The following is a 17,444-nucleotide window of genomic DNA, read 5'->3' on the forward strand; positions in this document are numbered from 1 at the left end:
CTGTTTCAGGGTTCAACACTGGACTGGTCACGTTGTGGTTCTTGGTGCTGCTGTTGTTGTTCTAGCTTTGCTGCTTTGGAAACTCAATCATAGGACACGTAAGTTTAAATAATGTATTTTATCAACATTTTAATGATAAACAGCAGTGGAGGTTCTAGACTAATTTTACTGATAGGGCCAGTGTTTAATCAGATGGGGACAATAAAAAACAGAAACAAATTATATTTAAAAATTAAATACTTTAATTTTGCGTTACCTTAAAATCATACAAAAGTTTATTTTGTACATAAAGAGTGCATTGATTAAAACAATGAGGTAGGGCCATCAAAAATCAGAAATTAAATACAGTAGGACGATGCTGCAGGTGGGCGTGGACCTCTGACCCCCTCATACCAGTCTGGCCTAGAGCTCGTCTCCTGTCCTCCATCAGAGTGGTTGAGAATATGAGAATATGTTCAACTTGGGCTGCACTGCTACATTGTTCTTGGACTTGCTGATATCTGTGGAAAGATGCAAAGTAAACATGGAGCACAACTATAAACAACATTTATCTACTGTTGTATGCATTTATTTTAAAATGTAGGCCAAGTATTTCTTTATTTTAAACATAAGAATCACAAATGAATGACGCATAAAAGAAATTATGGCAGAAAGCACCATTTTATGGACACACTGCTATGAATTGTAATGACACTGCTTTGCAAATGGCATGGACAAGAACACCTGTTCTACATCACAGACCTGATGGTGCAGTGCTTGATCCACATAGATCCACTTGCTGTTCCTCTCTCTGTCCCTGTATGTCTTCTTCCTCCTCACCCTCTTCTTCCTCCTCACCCTCTGGAATGTCCAAATCTGTGTCACTTTCATCACCTGCCTTCTCTTCAACCTCCGCCAACTCCTCTGGCTCTCTCTCTTCCTGCTCCTCGGCGCTCTAAATACCTTGAAATGTTTATCTCACCTTTTTATTTACTTTGGGCAAAAAAGGCTGCAATGTCCCTCCTCGTTTCATGATGACCACTAGAAGAAGAAACACAACATAGAGGCATACGTCTTATTTCACAAGTAGCTGGAGCTGTCCCAAACGATTAGTTTTCAAACGATTAATCTAGTGATTATTTTTTAAAATAGTCGGCTAATCTAATGATTAATTTAACATAACATGAAAAAACAAAAGTAACGTAGTAATTTTAACTGTTGGTAACTTATATGAGGAAAAAAATGCAATAGTTGTAGGCGGAGCAGTGTCTGTCTTCCCGCCTGTCCTACCAACTCTTTGTCACATTTCTGCCCGAAAAACAGCGTCTGTCACCGGCAAAAACCTTTAACTCACTCAAGTGGTTGTGTTGATAGAAACCACCACTATCTTCAGCCCTCCCAACCGAGACTTCAGTCAACTTTCCCCCAGAAAACAGCCTCCGTCCCCGCATGTGACAGTCACACAGCGACCTGTTTACTGATGGCTGTTATGTGATAATGTAATTTAGTGCGAAAAACGGGGCAGATCGATCCAAAAAATCGATAGTATCGATACCAAGGTGAATATTGGTATTGGATCGATACTAGCGCGATGAGATCGAAATTTTTGTTATAGTCTCTGTTCTATAAGCAAATCACTTGTATTTCTTCACAGAGTTTGTGTTATTGCAGCGTCTCTCTCAGTCCTTATGCACAGTGCTCCTCTCCACCTCTCTCACTCTGAAGTAGGAATATGGTAGAACATAATAACCCTTTTGTGTATCTGTTGGAGGAACTTTAGTATTCCTATTTAGGCTACATGCAGATAGGTTATAGATTTAATTATGTTAAATATTATTTTCTTATATGGCTAAAATCTTTGTCCTGTGTTTTATTATTATCATAATCATGATCAGCTTATTAAAGGCAAAAGTACAAAATCATTCAATGAGCAGGAATTCTCAAGTAAAAAGTATCAGTATCCGTATCGGGCAATACTGGCCCTGTTATTACTTGGTATCGGATTGATACCAGAATTTGCAGTATTGCCCACCCCTACGAAAAACGTAACTCTTTCACCTTCCAGGATGTTTAGGGGACCAGGTTCTCAATGACGACACATTATGAACAGTCCGCGGGTTTAGATTGACAGGGGGGACACCTGGGAAACACCCCGACGTCATCATCATGGCGTCTACCGTCACGTCTCTTTAGGAGCGGCAGCGCAGCTTTCTGTGTGAATTACATGGCGGTTCATCTTTATTCCAGCAGTGCTTCGCTCTGTGTGAATGACCAACGGCGGAGAATTGACGAACCGCCGCTGTGGCATTAATGCAGCATCTCTGTGTGAGAGGGGCTATTCTCAGCCTCCGCAGGTATTACCACTTCCTGTTTGGGATGACGCGTCGACGCAAATTATTCATGTCCCAGCCCTACAAGTAACCATCCCTCCCTACGTAACACGGGCAGATACTGTTGATTACTTTACTCACTAAACGTATAATTTATCAAAATGCAACAGCCAAGACTGATAACGTTCATGGTTGACGTCACAACATTGTGTAGAACTAGCTAGAATACTGACATTCAGATATTTGTTTCTGCTTCAGTGAGTTTGCTTCGATATTTAAACATAGCGAGCAGGCCCGTCGCGAGAAGGCAAGCAAACCAAGCAACTGCTTGGGGCCCCGAGCTGGCCTGGGGCCCCAAGACAACGACTGGTTATGAATAAAATGCAACGACAAACTGTGTGAGCGCCCCTTTGATAGTCAATGCAGTAAAGTGCAATGACACTGTAATCGGGATCCCCCTCAAGGGGGCCCCTCTCAGTAGTCGCTGACAGCAGCCAGCCAGCCAGGTTCGTGACCTCTGCTGCCGGCAAAATACAAAACCTCTGCAGTCATCACATGAAGCGTAATTATGCATCAGGAAGCCAGAAAAGAAAAAAGAGAAAGTAAGAGGAGGATAAGAAAAAACAAGATAGTGGTAAGTGATACATTATACTGGATAAAATAGCTCTACTTGTCTTGTACAATCAGTGTAATTTTGCAGCAGGTAGGCTAGCAAAAAATGTTTATGTTAGCTACCTTCATGTCCATTTTGCTTGGGGCCCCCAAATTCCTTGAAACGGCCCTGATAGCGAGACCAGACATTTACAAAACTGATTTTCTTATCGGAGTGAGGAACGACAGTAACATGGTTGCATGCAGCAAATCACTTTACACGATGAAATCGTTTTGCTTAACGTTACCTTCGCCTCTTGCACCAAGACATTAGTAGCTCCTCTCTTCCAAAGCTTGTTGCTGCCATTCTCATTTTCATCTCGCATCCAACAACGCAGTGTTTGGGTGCGTTTCTCTAATTACTCCGTGTAGAACGCTGTGTCACATTAGTTCCGCTTTTGTCGCTAGTAAAAAAATCGTAATAACTCCATCAATTTATTTTGTTTTCATTTTATCATTCAGTCAGCTCAGGGGGGCCAGGGACATTTTTACAGGGTTACTGGCTCCTGTAGGCTTCCATGTAGAAGCGCCACTGATGAACAGAACCACAACTCACTCTTTATGTATCTCATGTTCAGAGTCTTGACAGATGTTTCATCTCTCTGACATTAATCATTCTGTGTATTTACACTCAGAGGATGATCAGGTCTGTCGGACTTTCTTCACTGTAACTTTGTTTTGTTTCCTGCAGGCGAGAAGAACAGTTGTACCAGAAGTGACCCGGATCCAACAACACCAGAACCACTGAAACAACCTGATCCATAAAGTATCCAGCTCTGCTTGTGCCGTAAAGTTTATTGCTGTGTGTGTTTCCACCATGTTGGATGATGGTGAAGACATTTTGTGTGCTCTTCTTTTATTTCAGGCAGTTTGAAAATTAAAATGTTTTTTAGGTTAAAAGTAATTTCAGGTTGAGGTTCAGAGTTGATGTTTGTTTATGTGCATGTATCTCATTAACACGACCTCAATCTGTCCCTGAACTAAACCAGCTGTTTTTATAAGATGTCCTGATAATCTGTAACTTATCCAGAATTATTGATAAGAGTATTATAACAGCATGTCTGCTCCATCAACTACAGAGCTAACTTACTATTAATATACAAGATATACACATATTCAGTCCTCGTCTTTATCTCACAGCACTCAGTCACAAATAGTGTCCAAGTCAAGTGTCGGACTCAGAATCCTGTCAGAGTAAAAAGACATCAAACCAACATCCACTTCAGGCAGCGATTGACCGAAACAGAAAGTTCACAGGGTTTGAACTTCTCTTTAATTTAATTAACTGTTTATCTCCATGAACCAACTCCCGTCCACATGTCCAAGTGTCCTTGAGTCCTTATGAAGGTTCATTTTATTTTTGGGATTTTTATGCTTCTTTGTATTTGTTAAGGTTCTGATCCAGAGTCAGTTACTAACTGAACTCTACACTCAGTGTCCAGTTTATTATGTCCAGCCAGCTGAAGCTAATTTAGTCTAATACAACAGTCGTGCAGTAAATCCTCCTTCATGAAGGTTTTAATGTTCAGTTTGTTGTTCAAAGATTCAACTTAATGATCAGTTTGGAAGCTGTTGAACTGTTGTGTCTTATTCTGCCAGCTGTTTGTATTATTCTTATCTCAGCTTGATCAGGTCATTTCAGGCAGCGCTTCATCATTTCTGTACAAACGTTTGAATAAAACATGAAAACTGTCAAACTGTGTGTTGTGACTGTTTCTGATGTTCTGTTCTGCACATAAAGGGGGCGGGGCACCTGTCACTCACAAAGCATTCTGGGATTGATATGATTCTGATCAGATCGATGCTGAAGATCTGTCATAACTATGAAGGAACAACTGACAGCTGACTTGTTTGATTACATGCTGCATATTTATGATAGTTGTCTGCTGATAATTTACATTTTTAATCATAAAATGTTTTTGTATACAGAATAATAAATGTATGATGTTCTGTCAGGGAGTAAATCACTTCACTGCTGAAAGTAAAGAAAGCAGACTCACTGCCAGCTGCAGGCTCTTATTTTGATATGCAGACTTTTTGTCTCTGTGACGTCATTATTAGAACTTAAATATAAATCAGTGAATATAGGAAGAGGAAGCTGGACAGACCTGGCAGACCCAAACGTATCGTGAGGGTCTGCTGGGAACGTCTGGCAGAACCCTCTGCCAGGGAGATCTTTAACTCCCACCTCTGGGAGAGCTTTGACCAGATCCCGAGGGAGGCTGGGGACATTGAGTCCGAATGGACCATGTTCTCCACCTCCATTGTTGACGCGGCTGTCCGGAGTTGTGGCCGTAAGGTCTCCGGTGCCTGTCGCGGCGGCAATCCCCGAACCCGGTGGTGGACCCCGGAAGTAAGGGTTGCTGTCAAGCTGAAGAAGGAGTCCTACCGGGCCTGGCTGGCCCGGGGGACTCCTGAGGCAGCTGACGGGTACCGGCAGGCCAAGCGTGCAGCAGCACGGGCAGTCTCGGAAGCAAAAACTCGGGTCTGGGAAGAGTTCGGGGAGGCCATGGAGGAGGAGTACCGGTCGGCCTTGAAGAAATTCTGGCAAACCATCCGGCGCCTCAGGAGGGGGAAGCAGTCCTCCACCAACACTGTTTACAGTGGAGGTGGGGAGTTGTTGACCTCGACTGGGGACATCGTCGGGCGGTGGAAGGAATACTTTGAGGATCTCCTCAATCCCACTGACACGCCTTCCATAGAGGAAGCAGAGGCTGGGGACTCAGAGGTTGACCCATCCATCACCCAAGCCGAAGTCACTGAGGTAGTCCGTAAGCTCCTCAGTGGCAAAGCACCGGGGGTGGATGAGATCCGCCCTGAGTACCTCAAGTCTCTGGATGTTGTGGGGCTGTCTTGGCTGACACGTCTCTGCAGCGTCGCGTGGCAGTCGGGGACAGTGCCTCTGGACTGGCAGACCGGGGTGGTGGTCCCCCTATTTAAAAAGGGGGACTGGAGGGTGTGTTCCAACTATCGGGGGATCACACTCCTCAGCCTCCCCGGGAAAGTCTATTCCAGGGTACTGGAGAGGAGAATTCGGCCGATAGTCGAACCTCGGATCCAGGAGGAACAATGCGTTTTTTGTCCTGGCCGTGGAACACTGGACCAGCTCTATACCCTCCGCAGGGTGCTCGAGGGTTCATGGGAGTTTGCCCAACCAGTCCACATGTGTTTTGTGGACTTGGAGAAGGCATTCGACCGTGTCCCTCGTGGCATACTGTGGGGGGTGCTCCGGGAGTACGGGGTCGGGGGCCCTCTGTTAAGGGCTGTACGGTCCCTGTACTGCCGGAGCAGGAGCTTGGTTCGCATTGCCGGCAGTAAGTCAGACCTGTTCCCAGTGCATGTTGGACCCCTGCAGGGCTTCCCTTTGTCACCAGTTCTGTTCATTACTTTTATGGACAGAATTTCTAGGCGCAGCCACGGGCCGGAGGGGATCTGGTTCGGGAGCCAATGGATCTCATCTCTGCTTTTCGCGGATGATGTGGTCTTGTTGGCTCCTTCGAGCCGGGACCTCCAGCATGTCCTGGGGTGGTTTGCAGCCGAGTGTGAAGCAGCTGGGATGAGAATCAGCACCTCCAAATCCGAGGCCATGGTTCTCGACCGGAAAAAGGTGGTCTGCTCCCTCCAGGTGGGAGGAGAGTTCCTGCCTCAAGTGGAGGAGTTTAAGTATCTTGGGATCTTGTTCACGAGTGAGGGAAGGATGGAGCGTGAGATTGACAGACGGATCGGTGCAGCGGCCGCAGTAATGCGGTCTTTGTATCGGTCCATCGTGGTGAAGAGAGAGCTGAGCCGAAAGGGAAGCTCTCGATTTACCAGTCAGTCTACGTTCCGACCCTCACCTATGGCCATGAACTTTGGGTCATGACCGAAAGAATAAGATCCCGGATACAAGCGGCCGAAATGAGTTTCCTCCGCAGTGTGGCAGGGTGCTCCCTTAGAGATAGGGTGAAGAGCTCTGTCACCTGGGAGGAGCTCAGAGTAGAGCCGCTGCTCCTCCACATCGAGAGGAGCCAGCTGAGGTGGCTCGGGCATCTGTTTCGGATGCCCCCGGGACGCCTCCCTCGGGAGGTGTTCCTGGCATGTCCCTCCGGGAGGAGACCCCGAGGAAGACCCAGGACACGCTGGTGTGACTATGTCGCCCAGCTGGCCTGGGAACGCCTTGGGGTCCTCCCGGTAGAGCTGGAGGCAGTATCCAGGGAGAGGGAAGTCTGGGTGTCCCTGCTCAGGCAGCTGCCCCCGCGACCCGGCCCTGGATAAGCGGATGAAAATGGATGGATGGATGGATGGATGAATATAAAATCGATTCATCAGAATCATTTGAATGTGAATCATGGTGGTCTACTTCAGTGCAGCACTACCTGTAACAGGTGTGTCACAGTGAGGCTCTGTGGTTTCTGACTGAGAGACGCTCAAGTTGTTGATTTTGGTATAATGTGAAATAAATGGATTTACATATCTGAACATAGTTTTTTGTTAACTTGAGCATTTTGTAATGACAGCAGCTGATACAAAGAGCAGGAGGCCCGACATCTACACCTGAGCCACACACACATTACTGAGCAAACAAACGGTGTGTCAGCTGATCATCTTTACCTGAACTCTGATATCTTCTCCAGAAGTCATGTGTTTGTTTCAGCTCCCATGTTGATGACTGTGACGCCCTCTACTGTCCTAAAACCAGCCTCTGTCTTCATGAAGTCAAACCTCTGTGATCACATTTGGCTGCATTAAGACAACAGAGGAGGGTTGTGATGATGAGACGCTCCAACTCTCACCTGAAGTCACTCTTTTCTTTCTCCTCACACCTGCTGCAACACATCACTGATCACATGACTGACATATCCAATGAAAACGTGGGTGAGGTGTGTTTGTAAGCGTTTAAAAAGGCTCATATCAATGGTGTGTGGGGGTCATACCCTGTTCTTATAAAGCTGCTGTTTTCCCAGAAACTCACGCCCTGCAAACATTCCCTCGAGGTTTCACCTTTAGAAGACGAGTATTTACGGTCAAACGATCTATTATTTTGTAATTATTCTCCTGAATGCTGCTCAGTGGCTCCCACAGTATTAACTTCTGCCACGAGGAATCTCTCAATCTAACCAATGACATAAACACTTAGTTTGAGGTGTTGTGTGCTTCTTATTTGTGCAGAACTTGCCAAAGAAATCTCCTGATTTTAAGTTTCCTTCAGTATCACAGTAATCTACTGATAGTTGTCTGTTCATCAACAGGTTCACTGCAAACAGGAAGTACTAACAGATAATTCTGCAAAGTTTTAATAAGTTTTATTTTGGGGGTTTCTCTGTTGTAAATAAAGTCTCCAGCTGCTTCAGTTGTTTAGCAGAATGCTGCAACTCTGTTGTACTGTGAAGCTCCAGAAATGTTCTGTGGACTACGACACTTCACCTGACTTTATATCAACATGAAGGAGGAGATGATGAGAGAGTTTTTGTTTTGTTTGAGTGAACTGTTCCTTTAACTGTATTTCCAAACGGACTTGTGAAACAAATCAAACAAACCTCTGGGATGTTTGTGTCTCCTGAATATGAGGAACATCAGTATCTCTGTATGAAATGTTCTGTGGACTATCAAACTTGGGGGCTGAGTTCCATTCTTCATCACAGACTGTTTCTTTAAACTGGTCCTGATGTTTTATTGGAGGAGCTGCACAGAGATGATTCACTGCTGCTGATCAGGAAGAGAAGCAGCTGTCAGACACTAACAGTGAAGCTGAAGCTGAATCTGAGGCTGCAAAGTGTTTTTATACACAGCTTTAATGTGAGTGTGAAGACAAAGTGCAGAATTCATGAGTCATAGTTAATATATGTGCTGATTAAGCTTTTATTGTGAAGGTGTGTACCGGATGTGCTGCAGCCCTCACTGCTTGCAGGCTGAGGGACAGAAACAGTTTGTGATGAAGCATCAGAGTGTTGAGGAGTGTGTGAAGCTCCGTCACATAGAGCCTCCATCAGTGAGGTGAATCCTCAGAGGACATCAACAACTATGGAGCTTCTTCCTCTCGTGTGTCTCTGTCTGCTGAGCTGCTCTGGAGACGGTAAGAAAACTGATCATCATCACTGACACTTTGTCATTTCACCTTATTTCATCTCAACAGGAACAATGTGGAAACATGCTGGATGTTAATCAGGCTGCTTCCTGCTTTAGTGCGCACAAGTGTGTGCGTGTTCGTGCGTGTGCGCATGCTCGTGGGGCGTCGTCTCCATCCTGCTGCAGACTCTCGCAGGTTTCACAGAAACTCTGGTGATGAGATGAAACCTTCCGGATGTTGTGATCGTTGGACTTTGGACTCTTATATCGGAGGTGAAATAAAACGCGTGTGTGTCTGAATCCTGTTTAGGAGAAAAATCAGTAAGAACTTGATAGTTAATGAATGAATGAATGAATGAATGAATGAATAGTTTTATTTCGGTTACAACATAAAATAGTTAAATTATGTGCAATCAACTGACAAAATATTATTATTATTAATATTATAAATATTATATTTTGCCTTTCCTGTACAATCCATAAAATAACCCAGAATATCAGTAATACAAAGAAGAAGAAGAAAAAAAAAAAAAAAAACCATAACAAAAATTTACTCTAAATTCTTCTTCTTAATCATTTCATTTAATTTATTTCAAAGCCACACAACCCTCTTAAATGATAATTTTTTTCTCTTAATTTAAAAAAATGTTGAATACAGGTGGGAAGACTTTTATTCTTTGCTTTATGTTTTTATGTATAAAATGTCTAAGATTTTTAAGATGCAAGACTTTATAAATAATTTAATAGTGGTTTTGCGATAGGAAGCTTTATTAATTATTCTGATAACTTGAATTGATTATTCATTACTTTATCATCATGTGAATAGTTAACTAATGATTAAGTTATTAGTAATTAGTAAGTCGTTACTGTTTGTTTCCCTCAGCTAGTTCTTAGGTAATTAGTAGCAGCTCATTAAGAAAATGGTCAATATGTTGATTAACAGATCATCAAGAAATGGTCATTACCTGATCGCCACCTGCTCAGCGCCTAATCAGCACACATCGATAGTATTGATTGGATCGATTATAGACGAATTACAGCTGAATAATTGTGAGTTTTATCTCGAGATTCTTTACAGTGATGTGACCTAAACACTGCTGTGTGTGTGTTTTGTCTATACGGGTGAACCTAACACAGCAGCCCCTCCTCTCTCACTCTGAGCTCTACTCTCTGACTCACAGACACTTATACGGAGTAATTAAATTAAATATAAATGACTTGATGGTTTCTTAAAGTGTTTCATGATGTTTAAAGGAGCAGTCTGTAGTTTTAAATGTTAAAAAATATGTGTTTCTGCCTAAACAAACAAAATAAGCAAACTGATAAATTGAATAAACAAACTGACCTTAAAGGACGACACAGTTTATATTGTGTTACTGTGTTTATATGTGGCGGACCCTGCCACCTCTCTAGCCTCAGTCAGTTCTGTTGTGGGACCTTATTTTTGTGGTGTGATCTGGATATACAGTTGTGTTCGTTAGACACTAGAGGGGGCTCCAAGCTAAGGATTACCCAGGCCACAATGTATGCTGGGAGTTGTAGTATGTTTTGACTTCAGCTCACTCCATTAAAAAGAACCCAAAACAACCATCTTTTGTATTATTACTTCATTAATATTGTAAATAATATAGTTTGAAGTTTTCCTCCCAAACTACACAGTGACCCTTTGAAGCTGCTACACCTTTTTTCCTTCAGCAATTGTAGTCACACCTGCTGTGAACTGCAGGTTTTATTTAAAGTTGCTGTTTTTGAGTCTCATTCCTCAGATAATTAAGTATTGAGATGTAGGATGGTCAGCTGCCATTGCGATTAGCACCTTTAAATGGTCACTGTGTAGTTTCAAACTCCAATATTTACAATATTAAAGAAGTAATCACAAGCTTTTTTCCCCCCAGAGGTGAATAAACAAGCTGTTCTCAGGAAAATAAGGTTGTTTAGGCAGCAGGGCTCAGCAGCCTCCCAGTCAGCCGAGCACAGACTCTGAGACCGACCCAGGACAGTTTGAAGACGATACAGAGGTGATTTACGGCGATGCTGACCAGGACTATGACTCCAGAGACGAGTTACTTGACCAGTGTGTTTCAGAATTGATGTTAAGGTTCTTTTACTAGTTTTTAAGTGTCTTAACAGTCTTGGGCCTTCTTACCTATCTGACCTGCTTTTACTCTATCAGCCCCCGCGGACCCTGAGGTCCTCCGGCACCGGCCTTTTGACCATACCACAGGTTAGTTAACAAAAGCACGGGGAGGCGGCTTTCAGTTATCATGGGCCCCGACTGAGGAACAGCCTGCCGGAGAACCTCAGGGTCGCAGAGACTGTTGAGGTTTTTAAAAAGAGGCTCAAGACCCACCTTTTTAACCAGGCTTTTAATTGATTTTTTAAATTCTTCTTAATTCATTTTATGCTGTGCTAATCAGAGCACTTGTATCCTTTATCCTTTTTTACTGTTTTAATCTCTCACGTTTTTAGCCTTTATGCTTTTATGTTTTAGTCTCTTGTGTTTTTAGCCTTTATGCTTTTATGTTTTAGTCTCTTGTGTTTTTAGCCTTTATGCTTTTATGTTTTAGTCTCTTGTGTTTTTAGCCTCTATGTTTTTATGTTTTAGTCTCTTGTGTTTTTAGCCTTTATGCTTTTATGTTTCAGTCTCTTGTGTTTTTAGCCTTTATGCTTTTATGTTTTAGTCTCGTGTGTTTTTAGCCTCTATGTTTTTATGTTTTAGTCTCGTGTGTTTTTAGCCTCTATGCTTTTATGTTTTAGTCTCTTGTGTTTTTAGCCTTTATGCTTTTATGTTTCAGTCTCTTGTGTTTTTAGCCTTTATGCTTTTATGTTTCAGTCCCTCATGTTTTTAGCCTCTATGTTTTTCGCTTTATTTTGCTGTTTTAGACAGTCAGTTTTTAATCTTCAGTGTTTCCTCATGGCGGCCTGCCGGACTGGGAGTTGTCTCTGATCTGGCCGTTGGGGGTGCTGTCCCGTGGGCGGTTGTCTGCCCGGGTTGGTCTCTGTGGCAGCGCTCTCTGCGGCCTTGGACCGGGATCTCTCTCAGTGTGGTCCGCGCCTCAGGTCTCGCTGCCCAGCCATGACTCTTTAGTGATAGCTAGTGTGTGTGTGGGTGTGAGTGTGTGAGTCTGTGTGTCTGTGTGCGTATGTGTGAGTCTGTGTTTGAGTGTGTATGTATTTGTGTATGTCTCTGTGCATGTCTGTGGGGATGGGAGGGTTGGGTTCTTTTAATTTTCTTCTCTTGATTTTATTTGCTGTTTCTCTTTTCTGTTGTTGTTTTTAACCTCTGTAAGGCACTTTGAGATACTTTTTTGTATGAAAAGCGCCATACAAATAATGATTGATTGGTTGATTGATTGACAGTTAAAAGTTACTTGTGGTGCTTTTAAAACGCTCTTGTTAATATGTTCACAGGTGCACCTCCAAAACCAAGCGTCAAAATACTTGATGAAAAGGGCGACAAGGTGCTGCTGCAGTGTGAGGTTCAAGGTACTTTCCCAAAACCTACAGTAGTGTGGCAGACCCTGAGAGGAGAAATCCTCCCTGCCATGAAGACGGAGGTCACGAAGGAGGATGGCAGCTACTCCATCATCCTGGAAACCACTGTGACCAGAGGCAGCTTCTTTTACTGTTTTGCCAAACTGGAAGGAACTCGTGAACAGTCTGTTTCTGGGATCTTTGCAGTTAAAAGAAGTGAGTGTCTGCTTTGTGATTTCCCAGTGTGTTGTTTTGATATTGACTGTTCTCTGTGTGAACTCTGTGATCAGTCCGCTGTGAGAGTTACATGAGCTCGTTCTGCTGTTTGTTGCAGGTAACCACTTGGAAAATTACTTTGAAGGCTTTGAAATTGCCCTTATAGTTGTTGGACTTACTTTGCCAGTTACAGCGCTGTTACTGTTCATCTGTATATACATCAAAAGAAGAAATGAAGGTAAGTTTGAATATTTTTTTATCAATATAACCATAATGTGCAGGCATCAATATAAAAGATACTGTGACTGTCATTTCCAGAGTATAATGACAGTTTTTGTCTTTACTGTTTAGATTTATATAAGAGGCCTCTGGGTCTTATAATGAATAAATATAATGTAAATAAAGATGTGGAAGTATTACAGGCTGTTAATTAAAGAGCTCTGCTGTGGGCCTCAGTTCCTCCTGTTCACACAGCTGTCGTTGAAACAAGTTTGTCGTTATCACTAAACCTGTTCGTGTAAAAGAAACGAGATCTACAATCACAGATGTCAGACACCAAAACATTCCATGATGACTGATGACTCAACACGAAATCTTATTGGTAGTTGATTTGTGAGATGATAGATTGAAGATTGTCACTCTGGTTTTACAAGAAGACACAGCTCAAACACATTACGACCATCAGTCCCACCACTTATCAGCTAAAGCACGACTAACAGAAGTGCTGCGTGACCACAAAGCTGATGCGAGCGATCGTAACATCTCACGCTAACAATACAAACAAGATGCAAGATAAAAGCTGAGACTACAGATTCAAAAGTCGAATTCAACACTTCATCACATCTCCACTAAAATCTCTCTAACTTTGCTCTGCCGCCATTCAGTATCACCAGTCCTGACAGCAGGAGTGTTCAGACGTTGTGCTGTGGTTTTCTAAAAATTTTGAGATGTGCTTTTCTCACTCTACTCCGACCCAGTGAGATCTGCACTGATGCTTACTGCTCAAGTGTTTACCTTTATTTTGGTACCAAGACTTTTTCTTCAGACCTTGTAGTTGCAGAAGCCTCGTTCAGACTGATTTTCATGGCGGGAATCTTGCGCCTCCTCGCCATCTGTGTGAAAGTAACAGAGGCGAGATTGCGTCTGTGTGAACGGAGAAGCCGGCAGTGTGAGACAGGAGTGTGTCTGTCTGATGCCGTTCAGTCTGACCACTAAACAGATCTTCACTTGTCAAGTAAGAGATTCATCATGATGTTTCTACACGTCATGCCACAGCGGTGTGCTGTATGAAGAGACACACCGGAGCGGCTTTAAGACAGCGCTGCTTGTGTCAGTGTGAACAAACAAAGGTGGTGTGAGTGTTCGTTATAGCGATAATGTGAAGTCTCTGCGTGAAAATGGCTAAAGATACACTTTGAGTCTTGTTCTTAACTGTGTTTCCAAAATGACTTCTGAAACAAATCGATACAAAGAAAATCACAAACCACTGTGATCATTTGTTTTGCCTGAATATGATCAAGAAAGTTTTGTTTTATTTAATATTATTATTTTGTGTTATTTCCTGCAGGTTTGACTCCAGTGTCAACGATGGCTCTGTGATAATAAGGAAACGTCTGTGTTTGAACAACAGCCCTCGACGAAACTCCTCAACACTTCACAACACTCTGACGGAGTCTCCAACAAAACTGAGATGAAGCTGAAAACAGAGCTGTTGACTTACAAGACGAGAGAGGACGTTAATCCTGAGCATCTCTGCAGAGACAGTAGCCGTTTTTAGACAGAGCACCAAGCCGCCAATCTGCCCGTCCTTTTGGTGTCTCGGTCCGCGGTTTCAGACAGAGGCCGGCACATTGCCGCCCTTACATTGGAGCAAATGTGCCGCCTTTTCTATCTAAAAAGGGCTACTGTGACAGTTCTGTTACCTTTGTTATAATGTTTCACTCAAAGATCCTGATTGATTAAAGGTTAAAGAATACAATTATGGAAAAGTAGAGAAATATACAACACAAAGTTAACGTCGCTAATATACAAACTACTTTTCATCTGTTTCAGAATCAGATTTACTGTCGAGGACATACGAGGCTCCGACGAGTCCTTGAAATGCCTTAAAGGTTCTGAGATTAAAGAACAAATCAAGGGTCTAACAAATGTACTTTGTTAGAATATATAAAAGTTTCCAGTACATTATTCATCATCATGTCTGTGTTTCCAGGTGCTCCTCTGACTTTCTCTCCAGTCTTTTGGCATCCTCCACTTCACCCACAGAACATCATTAACTGGACTGTATTCAGAACCGGATTCTTCAAACCTGCTGAAACATTAAGCTGCTGTTAATGTTGAGTCTTGTCCGTCTTTGTTCATTGGAATTTAGGTATTCAAACCACAAGTTAGAAACAGAAACAGATACTGATCCCTCTTGACCTGAACTCTGATATCTTCTCCAGAAGTCATGTGTTTGTTTCAGCTCCCATGTTGATGACTGTGACGCCCTCTACTGTCCTAAAACCAGCCTCTGTCTTCATGAAGTCAAACTTTGTGTACCTGGAGGTGATCAGATTTGGCTGCATTAAGATGAGACGCTCCAACTCTCACCCTGAAGTCACTCTTTTCTTTCTCCTCACACCTGACTGTTGCAACATATCAGTGATAACATGGCTCGTACTTCCAAGGAAAACATGGGTGAGGTGTTGAAGGGGTTGTAGCCTCGTCTTTAAGAGCCGGATGTGATAATGAGATCAATCTGCTCATGTAGCTCTCAACAAGAGGATTTTATAAAATGTCAATCATTTCTTTCATGATGAAGAGATAAATTCTGCAGAGTGTTGTGAAATGATAACACAAGTGTTACAAAACATTCAAACTGCTTTTACTGTTCTGTGTTCTGTGTGTTCAGTTTGCATTACGTGAATAAAAGTGATTTGAGCTTGTTGGTCAGTTTCTAAGACGAGCTTGTTTGGTTTGATTCCCCTGGTCTGCATGTTGAAGTGTCCTTGGGCAAGATACTGAACCCCAAACTGTTCTGATGTGCTGGTCAGCATAGCAGCCACCACCATCAGTGTATGAATGTATGTATGATGTCTGATAAATGTCCTAAAATGTAAATAAAATGCTTTAAAGTTTGAGAATTTGAGGAACAAATCACGGCATTAAAATCTTTGTTTAAAAAGTTGTTTTTGATTTTTGTGAACAGCAGCATCAGTTAGCATCAGTTAGCATCAGTTAGCAGTTACTCTGGTGATATTGCTGCACCATATTTGTTTGGGGTATAAATTTCACAGGTGTCTGATTATTACACATCACACCTGTTGCACACTTAAAGGGGCAGTCCACCCCAAATTTTAAATATATATATGTATATATAATTTGCATTACTATGATATTTATCCATCGAGATTGTTTTGGTTTTGCAGATATCGGCTGTAGAGATAAAAATCTTCCACTTTGGCTCTGATGCAGCGAAGTAACTAGTAACTAAAGTGATCACATGAATGTAGTGGAGTGGAAGTATGAAACATTGTACTTAAATACAGAACTTGAGTGAATGTACTTTGTTAGAATATATAAAAGTTTCCAGTACATTATTCATCATCATGTCTGTGTTCCCAGGTGCTCCTCTGACTTTCTCTCCAGTCTTTTGGCGTCCTCCACTTCACCCACAGAACATCATTAACTGGACTGTATTCAGAACCGGATTCTTCAAACCTGCTGAAACATTAAGCTGCTGTTAATGTTGAGTCTTGTCCGTCTTTGTTCATTGGAATTTAAGTATTCAAACCACAAGTTAGAAACAGAAACAGATACTGATCCCTCTTGACCTGAACTCTGATATCTTCTCCAGAAGTCATGTGTTTGTTTCAGCTCCCATGTTGATGACTGTGACGCCCTCTACTGTCCTAAAACCAGCCTCTGTCTTCATGAAGTCAAACTTTGTGTACCTGGAGGTGATCAGATTTGGCTGCATAAAGATGAGACGCTCCAACTCTCACCCTGAAGTCACTCTTTTCTTTCTCCTCACACCTGACTGTTGAAACACATCAGTGATAACATGGCTCGTACTTCCAAGGAAAACATGGGTGAGGTGTTGTAGCCTCGTCTTTAAGAGCCGGATGTGATAATGAGATCAATCTGCTCATGTAGCTCTCAACAAGAGGATTTTATAAAATGTCAATCATTTCTTTCATGATGAAGAGATAAATTCTGCAGAGCGTTGTGAAATGATTACACAAGTGTTACAAAACATTCAAACTGCTTTTACTGTTCTGTCTTCTGTGTGTTCAGTTTGCATTAAGTGAATAAAAGTGATTTGAGCTTGTTGGTCAGTTTCTAAGACGAGCTTGTTTCGTTTGATTCTCCTGGTCTGCATGTTGAAGTGTCCTTGGGCAAGATACTGAACCCCAAACTGCTCTGATGTGCTGGTCAGCATAGCAGCCACCACCATCAGTGCATGAATGTATGTATGATGTCTGATAAATGTCCTAAAATGTAAATAAAATGCTTTAAAGTTTGAGAATTTAAGGAACAAATCACGGCATTAAAATTTTTGTTTAAAAAGTTGTTTTTGATTTTTTTTTAACAGCAGCGTCAGTTAGCATCAGTTAGCATCAGTTAGCATCAGTTAGCAGTTACTCTGGTGATATTGCTGCACCATATTTGTTTGGGGTATAAATTTCACAGGTGTCTGATTATTACACATCACACCTGTTGCTCATTTAAAGGGGCAGTCCACCCCAAATTTTAAATATATATATG

At 42.4% G+C, this 17,444-nt stretch overlaps 1 protein-coding gene across 4 annotated transcripts; it reads left to right on the forward strand.

Moving 5' to 3' along the window:
• The first annotated feature begins 8,629 nt into the window (after positions 1-8,629).
• On the forward strand, positions 8,630-17,218 carry LOC115583290 (butyrophilin subfamily 2 member A2-like). Of its 4 annotated transcripts, none has more exons than XM_030419970.1 (5): positions 8,630-8,735; positions 8,810-9,012; positions 12,417-12,695; positions 12,814-12,933; positions 14,263-15,833. In XM_030419970.1, exons 2-5 carry the CDS (start codon positions 8,961-8,963, stop codon positions 14,292-14,294), a joined length of 483 nt encoding a protein of 160 aa, XP_030275830.1. In that variant the 5' UTR covers positions 8,630-8,735; positions 8,810-8,960; the 3' UTR covers positions 14,295-15,833. The 4 variants fall into 4 exon arrangements, 2 of the variants coding, with proteins under 2 accessions (XP_030275830.1, XP_030275829.1); XR_003984327.1 differs by adding an exon at positions 16,302-17,218 and having other exon boundaries at positions 8,640-9,012; positions 14,263-14,806; XR_003984326.1 differs by having other exon boundaries at positions 8,640-9,012; positions 14,263-14,806; positions 14,908-15,833.
• Positions 17,219-17,444: the final 226 nt, after the last annotated feature.

The sequence above is a fragment of the Sparus aurata genome, chromosome 6, assembly GCF_900880675.1.
Source record: "Sparus aurata chromosome 6, fSpaAur1.1, whole genome shotgun sequence".
NCBI classification, from domain to species: Eukaryota; Metazoa; Chordata; class Actinopteri; order Spariformes; family Sparidae; genus Sparus; species Sparus aurata.